This window comes from Contarinia nasturtii, unplaced genomic scaffold, assembly GCF_009176525.2.
Source record: "Contarinia nasturtii isolate CC-2019 unplaced genomic scaffold, AAFC_CNas_1.1 Cnas_scaffold_414, whole genome shotgun sequence".
Lineage (NCBI taxonomy): Eukaryota > Metazoa > Arthropoda > Insecta > Diptera > Cecidomyiidae > Contarinia > Contarinia nasturtii.
In genome coordinates, this window is record NW_022197768.1 from 186933 (window position 1) to 202402 (window position 15470).

The 15470-nt window shown below is 33.7% G+C and overlaps 3 protein-coding genes across 3 annotated transcripts; 1 reads left to right on the forward strand and 2 right to left on the reverse strand.

The window, feature by feature from the left end:
- Positions 1-2274: 2274 nt before the first annotated feature.
- On the reverse strand, positions 2275-3981 carry LOC116338832 (leucine-rich melanocyte differentiation-associated protein-like). The gene is made up of 5 exons (XM_031764340.1): positions 3907-3981; positions 3201-3335; positions 2983-3114; positions 2630-2890; positions 2275-2541 (listed from the first exon to the last, which is right to left on the reverse strand). Exons 2-5 carry the CDS (start codon positions 3242-3244, stop codon positions 2289-2291), a joined length of 690 nt encoding a protein of 229 aa, XP_031620200.1. The 5' UTR covers positions 3245-3335; positions 3907-3981; the 3' UTR covers positions 2275-2288.
- Positions 3982-5285: 1304 nt separating this feature from the next.
- LOC116338568 (ER membrane protein complex subunit 2-like) lies at positions 5286-7143 on the reverse strand. Its single transcript, XM_031763921.1, has 5 exons — positions 6975-7143; positions 6408-6816; positions 6174-6330; positions 5979-6074; positions 5286-5904 (listed from the first exon to the last, which is right to left on the reverse strand). Exons 1-5 carry the CDS (start codon positions 7012-7014, stop codon positions 5716-5718), a joined length of 891 nt encoding a protein of 296 aa, XP_031619781.1. The 5' UTR covers positions 7015-7143; the 3' UTR covers positions 5286-5715.
- A 321-nt stretch (positions 7144-7464) lies between these two features.
- On the forward strand, positions 7465-11066 carry LOC116338805 (DNA replication licensing factor Mcm3). The gene is made up of 5 exons (XM_031764290.1): positions 7465-7637; positions 7825-8102; positions 8301-8948; positions 9019-9382; positions 9461-11066. The coding sequence occupies exons 1-5, from the start codon at positions 7572-7574 to the stop codon at positions 10592-10594; spliced, it is 2490 nt and encodes an 829-aa protein (XP_031620150.1). The 5' UTR covers positions 7465-7571; the 3' UTR covers positions 10595-11066.
- The last annotated feature ends 4404 nt before the right edge of the window (positions 11067-15470 follow it).

Here is a 15470-nt window from a genome sequence, read left to right on the forward strand (position 1 = left end):
CGATAAAATTAATTTGTATGGGGAATATACGATACTAGTTCCCATCGATTTTAGGAGTGGCCTCATTTTAAACATTATTTGCTGGCGATAAACATCTGTTAGCAATTTTCGTATATTTTAATATTTTTATCGATTAGATATTGATGTTTTATTTTTCATACCAATTTTTGTGTCTATCTTTGTTTTTTTTTCGTATGTCAAATTTCCACGTAATACACAACCATCATGACTGATAGATGTCATATTGTAAAAACGCCATCTGGTGACGTGTGCGAATTAAAAACAACCGATATGAAAATTTAGTCAAAACACCATCCAACAATTCCATCTTTGTAATTACATATGTTGATAACACGTCAAAAGATGGCGCATTATTGTGCGACTTTTTTCTCACCTATGTTAATATACAGGGACTCATGGTGGTTGGTAATACATTGAACAAACAAAATTGAGAGCTTTAAGTTGAACCGATGCGAAATAGCATTGTTTGTACGTTTTAAATCTATATGTTGTACACGAAATTACTCCATGTGATTCAATCTGCTTACGAAAATAATAAGCCGAACGGTATGTTTTGAATGTGCGCAACATTTCCTTTCGACGAATATTTTTTAATGAGATGGTACTTAAGGTTTGTGAGATTGTAATTTTATACAGTGAATCAATTGTGAGATGAGCTTGTTATGTATAAAAGATGTCGTGCAAATGATTCATAGTCGAAATATATAGATATATTTTTCGGGCAGCATCATCAAATTTTTTGTTTCAAACAAAATGCTTTGCACGTTAGGCTTGCTGCGAGAGTTCTGTACCTCATTTTATAATTTAATGTAGAAGACATATCAATTTAGATCCTCTGCATGGTGCACATTAATGGCAAAGTGATTTCTTCTTTACACTCAATGTTTTCGCAATATATTAAATGTCCATATTTTATTTAAGACGATTTGTACATACATCACTCACATGCTCCGTGTTTCGTTTATTTATTTATTTAATTTTTCAATTATTCATTTATCTTGTTCAGTAAGCTATGCATGTTTAACCCAGGGCAAACGTTCTAATCAACTTCCACATTGCTAACGAATGAACACACGAGAACACACGATTGAAACGACAACATGATATCTCAACACTATGATGAATAGTGAAACTTTTACCAAAATTATAAACCTTTTTGAGTAAATTAAGGACTTTTTGATTTGAAATATGTTGTGAGGAGGTCGTATTTACAATTCACCACATTCTGTTATCTTGAAAAATGCGATAGTTTGTGTTTATTTAGACAGCATTCATCGTTTTTCATTGTAGCTAATTCAAATCTCTTTCAAAACGAGTCACACGAAAGGTATTCATATAGATTCAATCTTATATCTTGGGGCTTTCATCTATTCGTTCATTCAAATTTATACACAATATTCACGTCCTATTCATCATATATACGATTAAAATTTCTCGCCTATACCAGTGAATAAGGTGTATTTTAAACTGCAGTGTACACACACAGAGAATCGACGAAGATCCGAACAAAAGAGAATGAAAAAACATGCCATAGACGAAATATACACCAAATATACACCAAATATACACCAAATATATGCAGTTATGCACATTTATTTGCGCGTATTACAGATGATTTTGCAATATGTTATTACTATTTACAGTATAAATCGTATACATTTGAAGATAAAAGCCCCTAGTCTTATATATTACATAGACCCGCATGTGTAACACAATGCATTATATTTTAGAAGAGCCAATTTAGATTTAGCCATCTGAAGAAAGACCAAAACGAACCAAAATATTTATCATGATATGATATGTTATTGTTGGTAAAGTGCATTTATTTTAACTTCGGGGTGCCTAAGAATTGAACTAATGTTTTATATGTTTTTACTACAAAAAAATACATGTATGACATATGCAGTAAATTGAAAACAGCATGATATTCATGTGTATGACACTTACAAATGAATTCATACACCTTTCTTCCATAAATTGTTATAATCGAATCTTTGATAGAAAAATTGCCTTCACATAGACCATTTTCAGAGTAATTTTGTGTTTCAAGTCGATTTTCTTCGTACAAAACCCATTTTATTTTTAATCCAAAATTTTATCGTAAACCTTAACCTTAACCTTTGCTAAGTATGGAACAATAACATCTTACACTTTACCGTCCAAGATACATGTACGCTGCCATTGTTTTTGTCACTTTTTTTATACATGCTGAAATTTGTTCAAAATGTAGAAAGAAAGAAAAAATAAAAGGACGAAAAAAGTAACATTCAAGCTCCATCAAATTTGTAGGTACTTCGTTTGGGCACGAGTTGACCAAAATGTCGAATTGCTTTGGCATCATGTTTCAAAATAGTTGGCCGGTTTGTTATTTCACTCGTATAATGTTTGTGAAAATTAATGGATGCTGTTCCGTTGATTGCAAGCGAACTGACATTTGCTATGGCCACTTCACGTTGATCATCGGTTATTCTCGCATCGTCCAATACTTCCAAGTATGGTAAATTACCAATTACATACATCCTACAAATTAATTTGCTTTCTTAATTTAGTTTTGGGTGGGAAAAAAAATACCATGCAACCTCTGTGCACACTGAACGATAAAACTCACATGTAATCGTTATTTTCAAGCGATGAGCCACCATTGAATGTTGACCTTATACCAGGATTGCCCATTAGTGATAGTTGTTGTATGTTTGGTGTACAAATGTTTATTCGATGCACCCATTTTGCCAATTGTCTTATCCCGCATTTGTTCAGCCACAAAATGCGCACACTTGGCAAAAATGGTAATGTCTTTTCATTTAACGATATATTATTATCAAGAATTAGTGTGTGCAGTATTTTGAAATTTGATAAAAACATCAGATCTCTAAATTGTGTCGAACAAAGATGATTGTAGTTTTTTAAGCAATATCATTTAATGATGATAAACTTTGCTGCTTCGAATTTGTGTTTACATACTTGATATTATTGTGGCTCAAATCGAGTGTATGTGTTCGGAGTGCAAATTTGTCGGCTATCTTTCTCGGTATAGCGGGTAAATGTTCATATGCCAATGAAATTCGTCCGTCATCTTCTTTATATGTTAACTCACTGAATTTGGATGGATAACACGACAAAAACAAAATAATGATTATAATTGTCGTCAAGCGAAAAATATAGACAGAAAGGCATCATACAAATTCGGTTTGGATTTATAGGAATATGCCATTAAATCGTCCATGAAAATTTCATTATAATCGATCGTTGATTTGCAATCAATTCCATCAATATTAAAACTACTGTTGGCCAAAGTTATCTTCAACTGCAACAACCTTAAAATTGAAAATTGATGTACATACAAAATTACTAATCAATTGTGATACTTTAAAACCACAATACACAGTACGCACACAACAATTCTTCACTTATATCTTTGAATCAACGGAAATATTAATCCAATAAAATGATGCGGATTTTCAACCACAATGATTGTTGACGACAATATTGAAAATAGAATCTATTTTTATATAAATGAAATTCGTCGAATGGCATCTTTACATTATTTACACAGAATATGCATCGAATCGATATCGAATTGCAAGCACGCCAATTATCACCATCAGTTGCGTCTAATTAATCATCATTTGTGACCTTTTTTGTTTTGTATACTCTCCGTTTCCTTTAAAGTTGAAATTGTGGTGCCTATTGTTTACATCCACATCTCGACAGAATCAGTTTTTTTCTCGTTTCCGAGATAATCGATTGAATAAAATGAAAATAAATCAAATTATAATGAAGTGTACTTTGTTGATACCGATCCCAATATACGATTGAATTTCATTATGCGAATTTGAATTGTGTGTATGTGAGTGTGTGTACAAAATACAAATAACAACCACTTACTGCTGTGTCGTTTCACTGGAAATGAAATCGTTTTCAGTGTTTTCAGGTGGATTCGAACTATTTATACAAGTTTCATCCATCACGAAATCCATACGAGAATCAATATGTGAAACTGTAATAAACACAAACCAAACCAAGTCAACTCAAGTCAATAAACGACTAAAACTATGGGGACAATAGCTAAGAAAGTTTTGTCAATTTTGACTTTCAAACACGATTCCCTTTACATGCATTTCAGTTTACTTTATCACTTTCAAAACATTGATTGTCTATTCGGTTCTGCTTGCATTGATACTTGTTTTTATCGTTAATCAGTGGGCGTGTTATCATCATTTCAAAAAGCAAATAGAAATCCATTTGAAATAATTGCTTGAATTGCATAGAGAAAATCCACACATGAAATCCGTTTTTTTTATTACCTCGGATGCGGATGGTTATTGCAAACAATAAGCACACTCACATACCCACACACACATAATTTAATGAAACGATTTCGCAATACTTGAATCAAATCGAATGAATTGCATTAAAATAAATTGAAATCGCATTAATTGGCATATATGCTCCATTTTATTAGAATATTTTTCGAATTGAATTGGTTATTCGATTCAATTCGCTTTTTTCTCGCAATGATGTATATAACAGAAAATCTTATTAATAATGCATATATTTGGATTTAAATGTTATCTATTTTTTATTGAGATAAAAATCTGTAAATGGCACTTAGCGCCATCTGTTAATAGCATTTGGACATACATACAAAAATGTTCACAGACAATGTTTGTAATGCGTAACTGAGATTTGGATTTTCTGATGCATACATGAAAGATGTTTTTAATCTCTTTATTACTCATTTTATAAATTATTGAGCAATCATTAAATTTGCTATAGCAATTTCTGTACTTTCTTCAGAACTTTCACTATAATTGACGAAAAAAAAAATATTCGAATAAAATTTGAAGCGAACAAAAAATGTTTTTCTTTTCAAAAAAAATTAAATTTTCAAGACAATCAATCTGTTAAGATTTCTTAACGAAAAATATTCCATTACGGAAAAGTATTTTCCATAAAAGATTTATTTGTTCGATTTTAGCAATAAATTGTTCATTTTAAAAATTTGATTCGCCTGAATTTTGAAATCAATATTGATTTTCCAATCACTGATTAAGAATAATTACGCTAAACCAAATTTCCACACCCAATACATTTGCTGAAATATGTGCTTCATGACGTTCAGGTCGAGTCTTATATATTCAAAGCGATTTTTGATGTAAGTCAAATAAAACAGTTTTTAACCTTAATTGTATGTTGCACAGGAAAATCGTCGTAATTATTTTAATTGAAAATTCTTAAATAAAAATTAATGAATACAAAATGTCTGCGGCTCATAAATAATATTTAATTGAAAACGATTTTAAATTAAAAATTGTTGGAATTGTAGTAGTTTTGGTTGGAATTATTTCTAAACATTTCTATGTAATACTCAATGTATATTTTTGTGTTCATGGAAAATAAACTACACAATGTTGAAATGGATGTTCGACATCATCATTGATTATAAATGTATTCACAAAACTGAAACCACTTGTTCATTTATTATGTTGATATTCTAATAATTTTCTTTTGCTGAATGTTTTGGTCTCGAAATTAATTTTTGTTTATAAAATATTTGCAATTTAAATGACAATAAACTAGACGGTACTTCGTATAATATTTCTGTAATTGTTTTCGGGTGCTTGTGATTTATATGTGTCCCTCTCTGTGTGTGTTCGTAACTCGTTTGATCGTTCTGCCTCAATTCAAAAAAGGCTAGTTGGATTTAACGTCAAGATTTCCGAATGCATTCTCCAATGCTGACAGTGATACAGTGTTTTTTCCCTCCTCATCTGCTTCGCTATTGTACTTTGCTTGAATTTTTGTTAAAATCAATTGTGCCAATTTTTGAGCATCTTTTCGCTTATTCACCGATGATCTGGATCCACTTATTTGATTGCAACACTGTAAGATAATCAAAATATTATATTATTGAAGAAAATTCAAATGATTCGATTTGATTTCACAATAGAATATACCAAATATAGTCCATATAATGCACGCAAATTATTTGGATTCAATTTGACCGCCTGTGAATAGTATGTTTTGGCCAGCTCAATGTTTTCTAATCCACCCTGTGTATGCAGATAATAAAATGCATCGTTTCGTCAATAATTTAAATTAAAACAAAAAAGAAGTATAATTGAAATTGCTGAACAAAAAGACAAACTTACCATTGTGTAACGAATTTCTGCGATACGCTGATGGTACAAATGATTATGTGGATTATGTAGCAATAATTCTTCCATACAGAATGCTGCTTTGCCAAATTCACCTTCGGCCATATATAAATTGGATAATTCATGCCATGCTTCTTGGTCTGACATAAACCTGGGCCGAAGAAAATCAATGAACTTCATTAATGAAACAAGACTGTATAAAACATTTTGTCAAATTGATGTACATACAATTTTGTATAATCGCAAAGTTCCCGAATCGCCTCGGTATTTTTGCCTTTGGCTTTGTAAATGGCAATTTTTCGTTTTCGCGGCGCCGCATTCGTTTCATCTTGTGCAATAATTGCATTCAGTACATCTATGGCTTCATCAAACATTTCCAATGCTTCGAGTCGCATCGCTTTGAATTTTTGTACACGTAAACTGCCCGGAAATTCGTTTGATAGCTTTCGTATACAACTTTCAGCGATTGGGATTCGATTACAATCTAGTGCAGCAATGATCACTTGCTCAAGTACCAAATGACGTTCACCATCCAATTTATTTTGTTTTTCATCGAGAATCGTTTCCCACAAATGAATGATTTCATCACTTCGACGTTCATTGTCTTCGCGCCACTTACGGAACAGATCACGAACATCTGCAAGAAAATCAAACAAAAACAAATCGCATCTAATTAGCGTTTGTGGTACAAATCAAATGACACATCATAAATTATATTGCATTTGTTTAGCCTAAAAATGAGTGAAAAATGTCATGCAATCTATTTATATCGCATTTATTCCATTCATTACTCACCCGACCAACTCATATCATCGTGCATATAATCCATTTTCATTTAATACTGACTGTTTTAACAATTTCGATATTTCAATTGGAATTTTTCAACCAGTTTCAATCTAAAGGAAATTCACACGATAATTTATTAATAAAAAAAAATACAATGACAGAAATTGAACGACATGGAAACTGTCACGATGCTTGTCAAAACCAATACATCCATAAATACAATGCGATTCGCCAGAAAACCGCATCATATGACAGTTAATCGATGAAATTCTGGTCTAACATATCGAAAAAGGGTTTATTTTGCAATTTTATCATTTCAATTAATTATTCGCGCTGAAATAACGCAACAGAAGCATCTTTTTTGCATTTGTTTCGAAAATTCGACGTTTTTTCTGTATTCAGCAAATGTAACTCATTTATGGCAACACCAAATTTCGCGCTGCGTACACATCCAACTTCACCACGGTTTAAGTTTCCCGCTATTTTTGTATACATATGTCATATGCAACAAGCGTTCATTTGAATTGCGTTCGAATTGAATTCTTTTTAAAATTCACTCAACAAAATATACACATTTTACACATTCAACAACATTTTTTAACTACAATGGCTGATGAAGAACAAAGATTACGTGATATTCAACGCGAATATTTGGATTTTTTGGACGATGAGGTATGTATTTGATTCATTTAATGTATTCGATTATAGATTGGTTTACTTTTTGCTAATAGTGTGCGACACTGATTGAAGCGGAAATGTTTCATCAAATTCAAATTGATATTTATAAAATTATTTCAATCAACAATTTCAACGCAATGAATTTACTAATAAAATGTGATTGAAATGGTTATTAACATAGGAGGATCAAGGTACATACATGGTTTTAGTGAAAGATATGATTGCGGAGAAATCAAAGCGGTTAATTGTGAATATAAATGATTTGCGAAAGAAAAATCCAAGCCGTGCACAATCGTTGTTGACCAATGCATTCGATGAACAATTGGCATTCTCCAGAGCTCTCAAAGAATATGTATCGACACTTCAACCGAGCTTCGCCAAAACCTTTGAGGATTTCTTTGTTGGTTTTGAAGGTAGCTTTGGTGCTCGTCATGTTACACCACGTACATTAAATTCAAGGTAACATATTTTTTGCTAATTTTCAATGAGAACGATTTATATTTGAAAACAAAAAAAAAAGATTTTTCCTGCTAAGTAACTGCTGTGCTTATTTTTTTACAAAAGAGAATTCGATTTCCCCTAAAAAAAATTGTTTGGATTATAGTTACGTTACATTTCTCAATAAAATTTCATGTGTGTATTCCGTTTGATTTACAGATACCTTAGTAATTTGGTGTGCGTTGAAGGTATTGTAACAAAAGTGTCATTGGTTCGGCCGAAGGTAGTACGAAGCGTTCATTATTGTCAAGAAACAAAGAAAACGATTGAACGCAAATACACCGATTTAACATCATTTGAAGCTGTACCAAGCAGCTCTGTATATCCGACTAAAGATGAAGACGGCAATTTGCTTGAAACCGAATACGGTTTGTCTGTGTACAAAGATCATCAAACATTGACAATTCAAGAAATGCCCGAAAAGGCACCGGCTGGTCAATTGCCACGTTCCGTCGACATTGTCTGCGATGATGATTTAGTCGATCAATGCAAACCAGGTGATCGTGTACAAATCGTTGGCAATTTCCGATGTCTACCTGGTAAAAGTGGTGGTTATACAACGGGCACATTCCGTACTGTTGTCATTGCAAACAATATTTCGCAATTGAATAAGGAGAGTAATTTGAATATTTCACGCGAAGAAGTGGCTCAATGTAAAAAATTAGCCAAAAACAATGACATCTTTGAGTTGCTTGCAAAGAGTTTAGCACCATCCATTCATGGGCATGCATATGTTAAAAAGGCAATACTTTGTTTACTATTGGGAGGCGTTGAAAAGGTCTTGACAAATGGAACACGGTTGAGAGGGTAAGTGTTCACTTTCAATGCGATAAAAGAGAAAACGTATAATAATTTTAATGAATTTTGAATTTTATAGTGATATCAATGTTCTGTTGATCGGAGATCCTAGTGTTGCCAAATCGCAATTGTTGCGTTACGTTTTATACACAGCGCCACGTGCCATTCCAACAACCGGCCGTGGTTCCAGCGGTGTTGGTTTAACAGCAGCCGTTACAACTGATCAAGAAACTGGCGAACGACGCTTAGAAGCCGGTGCTATGGTTTTGGCCGATCGTGGTGTTGTTTGTATTGATGAATTTGACAAAATGAGCGACATCGATCGAACAGCCATTCACGAAGTCATGGAACAGGGTCGAGTTACCATTTCAAAGGCCGGTGTACATGCATCATTGAATGCACGTTGTTCCGTATTGGCTGCCGCCAATCCCGTTTATGGAAGAGTAAGAGTGTTTTTTTTATTTCTTTTTAATTTGTCGTTCGATCAATATTCAATGAAACCATTTTTTGTTCTTTAACAGTACGATCAATATAAGACGCCAATGGAAAATATCGGGCTACAAGATTCGCTATTGTCTCGTTTTGATTTATTATTTGTTATGTTGGATACCGTTGACAGTGACAATGATCAACGCATCGCTGATTTTGTCGTACGTATGCATCGCTATCGAAATCCAAAAGAACAAGACGGTGGTGTACTTCCAATGGGTGGCAATTATGCGGAATTTTTGACCACATTCAATCTACAAAACGAAACTGAAGGTACAAAAGAGATGCAAATTTATGAAAAATATGATGCACTTTTGCATGGTAGTTCGCGTACACGTTCGGAACAAGTGTTGTCGGTGCAATTTATGCGCAAGTACATTCATCTGGCCAAATGTTTGAAGCCACGCTTAACACAAGAGGCATCCGATGTAATTGCCAATGAATATTCACGTTTGCGATCACAAGATCTGGATGATTCACATATGGCAAGAACACAACCAGTTACAGCACGTACATTGGAAACGTTAATTCGATTGGCAACGGCTCATGCTAAAGCACGCATGGCAAAAACAATATCTGTTACGGATGCCAAAGCGGCCATTGAACTTGTTCAATTTGCCTACTTCAAAAAGGTTTTGGAAAAGGAAAAACGTAAGCGTCGTCGCAGCGACGATGGCGAAGATTCCGAAAATGACGATGATGATGATAACAATGACACCGAAAATACGGTGTCACAACCGTCTCAAGGAACACGCAAATCAAAACGTACCAAAACCACGGATGACACTGAAACAATGGACACCGAAGATATTGATGACACACCCATTGTACAACCAGTTGATGCTGGCGATTTGACAAAGCGTACAACACGAAAATCAATTGGTGGCCGATCAACGCAACAGTCAAGCGAAGGTACAACAACAACTGAATCAAGCACTGTTACACAAAATTACATCAGCCAAGATCGTCTAACGGTGTTCAAGCAAAAATTGAATCAAGCATTCCGCGATGTACGAGAACAAACATTGGCCATCGAAGCATTAACCGGAGCCATCAATCAAAATATCGAACAACCATTTAGTTTGGCTGAAGTTAATGCAGCCATCGATCACATGTCCGAAGCAAATCAAATTATGGTCGCCGATGGCATTGTATTTCTTATTTAATTTACATTTTCATATCGACCTTTTCACCTTTTTTATTATTTTTTTTAACTTTTGATTTGTTAGTGTTTCATTGTTTTAAGCATTTTTTCTCATTTTATCATCAAATTCACATTAAACATTAAGCAATAAAGGAACTACCGATGAACAAAATTATGTACTTAAGATTATCAATAGCATAAATTCAACAAATTGTATCATTATGGATTTTTTTTGAGCTGCATATGACAGGTCTGAAGGCTTGTGTTCACTTTACAAGAGAAGTTTTAATGATTCAAACTATCAAACCAACTCCAATCCACGATAGCAGTATATAAATGTGTGATTTGTAAACTTTTTGACATTCAAAAACCAAATGACACCGATGTATTTATTCCACTTTTTCGTATCTTAATCTCCGATTCAAATTAATCTGAAAATGAATGTTCATATAACCATTATCCGAATAAATAATTTTGTTATGAAGAAATGAAAAGAATTGTTTACATTTTTCTTTTTTAGACTAATTAATATCACAATTTACCAAAGTATTCAATTTGGGAATTTCTCTAATTAAAATCTTTCTCTATTATGCTATAGCCACTTGTGCATAATGATTTGGATTCTATTGGAGAAACTATGCGAATTTAAAAGTTTCGCATTCAAAAATATTTAACTTTTATCTACATTAATCAATTTATTTATATTTCATCACCAAACAATGTAGATCAATTGCATGCAATTAAATTGATGATATTTGCAAGACTTATTTGTATGGTGACCGATCTGAAAATAGTTCCAAAAAGCGGTTTCATTTCGATTTCAAAGAAAAATTCATACATCGAAAAGTAAGCGAGTTTCACGTTTCCAAAATAATGTGAATAATTATTTGAAATATAAAAATTCATTTCGAAAAAAAAAACAATAAAAGATAGCTTAATGAAATTCAATTACATTTTACATTAAGAAAATCACTTTCAAGCTGGTACATATCAAAATGTAGGTCATCCGTCAGTCCGTACAAGGTAATTGGCATTTTTTCGCATTACAGAAAACTAAGACGGCCTAAAAAATTATCTATAAATGGTAACATTTTTCTAAGCAACCAAAACAAGTATTTTTTAAGTATACATTTAAAATTTAACGAACTGCGCATTTCACAAAATATTCGAGTTTCACAGTCGCATTCTTACTCATCAGCTGTTCACATAATTTTGCAAGACTGAAAATGAACAAATATTTCACACCGTGTCTGAAAAATCTACATTATGGAGATTCCATATGTTGCCGCTGCTGTCTCAGTGCCTACTCAGTCCACTGATGGGTTCGTACAGTCAGCCTCAACAAAATCGTCGCAACTAAGCAACACAAATCACTCTCTCTCTCCTCCAACGACTTTGGTGTGCAATGATATTTATTATCAAAATGTTCGTGGCTTGCGCACCAAATCAAAACAATTTTTCTGCAATTCGTCGGCATTTGCACATTCGATTGTTGTTTTAACGGAAACATGGTTGAACCAGTCTCATTTTTCGTCAGAATTCTTTGACAATTCATACCATGTTTACCGTAAGGATCGTTTTGAGACTGGTTCATTGTTAAGTCGTGGTGGTGGTGTACTCATCGCAGTCACCTCAAAACTAACATCCACCAACATTGTATTCGATGACACAAGTGAATTGGAATATGTCTGCGTTAAAGTCAGCATTAATACAAAACTCAATGTATTTATTTATGCTGCGTATATTCCGCCTAACTCACAGCCGGAAATATACAAACGCCACTCGATTGCCATAAGCCATATTCCATCGAGCCCAATTGACACTATTATTGTATTGGGAGATTTTAATCTACCCCTTGTCAATTGGATTATGGATGACGATGAACATAATGTTCTCATTCCAACTTGCGTCACTCCACAGCATGCGGCGGTTTTTATCGAAGACATCACTGCCAATGGTGTCTATCAGATAAATTCTATTCGCAATGCCAGCAATAAACTGCTCGATTTAATATTTACGAACGATTTCACGAACGTCGAAGTTTCTTGTCCACCGCCTTTATCTGCCATTGATGAACAATATCATCCACCTATTCTCTTGACGTATGAATGGCACATAAATAACTTAACTCAAGAGCAAATTCCAACTAGAAACTTCCTTAAAGCCGACTACATTGCAATGAATAGGTACTTTGCCGAAATCGATTTTTCCGAACACTTTTCAAATAAGCCTCTTGACCATAAAGTCGACATTTTGCACCAAATTATTGACGAGGCGATTGAAAAGTTCGTACCTGTTCGAACGAAAAAGATTACATCGAAATGTCCGTGGAACAACAAGCAACTTCAGTCTCTCAAAAATAAAAAGAACAAGGAGTGGAAAAGATCGAAGTCAACTAACAATGACTCTGACTATTTGCTTGCGCTTGAAAATTACAGCAAACTTAACACGGAACTGTACAATTCGTATGTCGACAAAATGACTTCTTCATTGAAGTCCGACCCTACATCGTTCTGGCGTTTTGTCAACACGAAGAAAAACAGTGACTGTGACCCAAAATCGTTGCATTATGGTGACAAATCATCGGTTGATAAGATGGAGCAAGCTGAAATGTTTGCAACATTTTTCAAAAATAATTTTGCAAATCAACCGTCTCTAATTCAATCGACAGCACAAGCGTCAACTCAAACAAATTCTTCCGTTGACAATTTCATTCTTAACGAATTTTCTGTTTTTGACGAGTTACTAAAAATTAACTCTAAGAAAGGCGCAGGACCGGATGGAATTCATCCAATCCTTCTTAAAAATTGTGCTGGCTTATTATACGAACCGCTGTCAATGATTTTCAATGATTCGCTTTCCACTGGACACTTTCCTACGAGATGGAAACGTTACAGCGTTGGACCAATATTCAAAAAGGGATCACGTTCTAACGTTGAAAATTATCGGTGCATTGCCAAATTGCCAACGATCGCCAAGTTTTTCGAATATTTGATTAATTTGGAGATCAGCAAGATGGTAGCCGATAAAATAGTTCCACAACAACATGGTTTTATGAAAGGTCGCTCGACTTCGATGAATCTTTTAGAATTCCTGCACTATTCTATGAAGGCAGTGAACGAAGATAAGCAGGTAGAAGTACTTTATACTGACTTCAGTAAGGCATTCGACATTGTTGATCATTCGATTCTTATTTCAAAACTACGAAACTTTGATCTGCCTCCTAACTTAATCGAATGGATCAAATCGTATTTGTCAAATCGTCGTCAATTCGTGAAATATGGGCAAATGGAGTCAAGTGAGTTTGTCGTTAACTCAGGAGTTCCTCAGGGAAGTCACTTGGGCCCCACCCTATTTCTGCTTTTCATCAACGACATTGTTAATTCCATTAAGGATGACGACATTTTTATCTCTCTGTTTGCTGACGATTTGAAATTGGCAACTTCAATCGCTAACACCAATGACTGTATCAAACTTCAAGTTGCAATCAATAAATTAAAAAATTGGTGCGAAGCAAACAAACTTCATTTAAATCTTGACAAATGCTCTGTTATGTCAATATCAAAAAAGAGAGATCAAATCGTAAGTTCCTACTCTTATGGCAGTCACAAATTCAAGAGAGTGAGCGAACAAAGAGATTTGGGAGTTATCTTTGACAACAAACTTAACTTCATCAAACATATCGATTCAATCGTGGCTAAAGCAACATCAGCACTCGGATTCGTAAAGAGATTTTGCTACGATATTCCGGATGTCAATACTCTCAAGTCATTATATTGCGCCCTCGTACAATCAATCTTGGAGTATGGCTGTTTGGTATGGCTCCCGTACCATGATATACACAAGAACAAAATCGAATCGTGCCTGCGTCAATTCTCAATGTTTGCTCTCAAGGAGTATCCAAATATTTCAAATGACTACAGGATTTCATCGTACAGCACTCGCCTAGGCAAACTAAACATGCAATCACTCCAAAGGCGCCGTATCAACGCATCAATTCTATTCATTTTCGACTTGATGCAAAATAACGTTCACTGCCCATCACTGAAGACTGAAATTGCCCGCAATCAAAATGGACGTAACTTAAGATGTGTGGAGTACTTCAAAATCAATGACAAGAACTTCAAAATCAATCCATCAGTACCAATCAACCAAATGTGCAAAATGTCAAATAAGGTCCACGAACTATTTTCAACGCAATCAAAACGATCAACTTTCAAAACTCGACTTTTAGCCTTAAGCGATGACCATTTTTCTAACTTGTCATTGGTGTCTAACTATAACACTGTTTTCTTTAACGATCTAATGTGATACATTGTGATTTTTGTAAAGATGTAAATTATTTATTTATCCAATTATTTATTTAATTATTTATTTATTAATTATTTTCTGACTCATTGTAACCGCGTGCAATTTGAAAATGTTTAGTATTTATAAGTGTTTTTTGCTGTTTGACAGTAATTTGAACAGTTTACTATTAACTATTTAGCTATTACTGTAAGAAGTAGCTAATTAGTTATTAGAAATCTTTATTAAAAGATGTGGTTTTTAACGGTGATCAGATGTATACCAAATGTGTATCATTGATTCATACCTTTTTCCCACCAAACAAATGTATAAAAATTATGTACAAACTCAAAAGATTCAGCCAGTTTTGGCGGTGAATAAATATTATTATTATTATTATTATTGATTTACAAAAAAAATATATCAAAGGCTTCACACTGAATTTTAAGTCATGCCATTTTGAAATTGTTCAAGGCGCATTTATTCGCTAGGGGTTTTAATGTTCAAACTTTTACTATTATCACTACAAATAGTGAAACATAATGATAACAAATCTACAATGTGCGCAAATAAATGTGTATAAAGATGTATAACTGCATAAATTTGGTGAA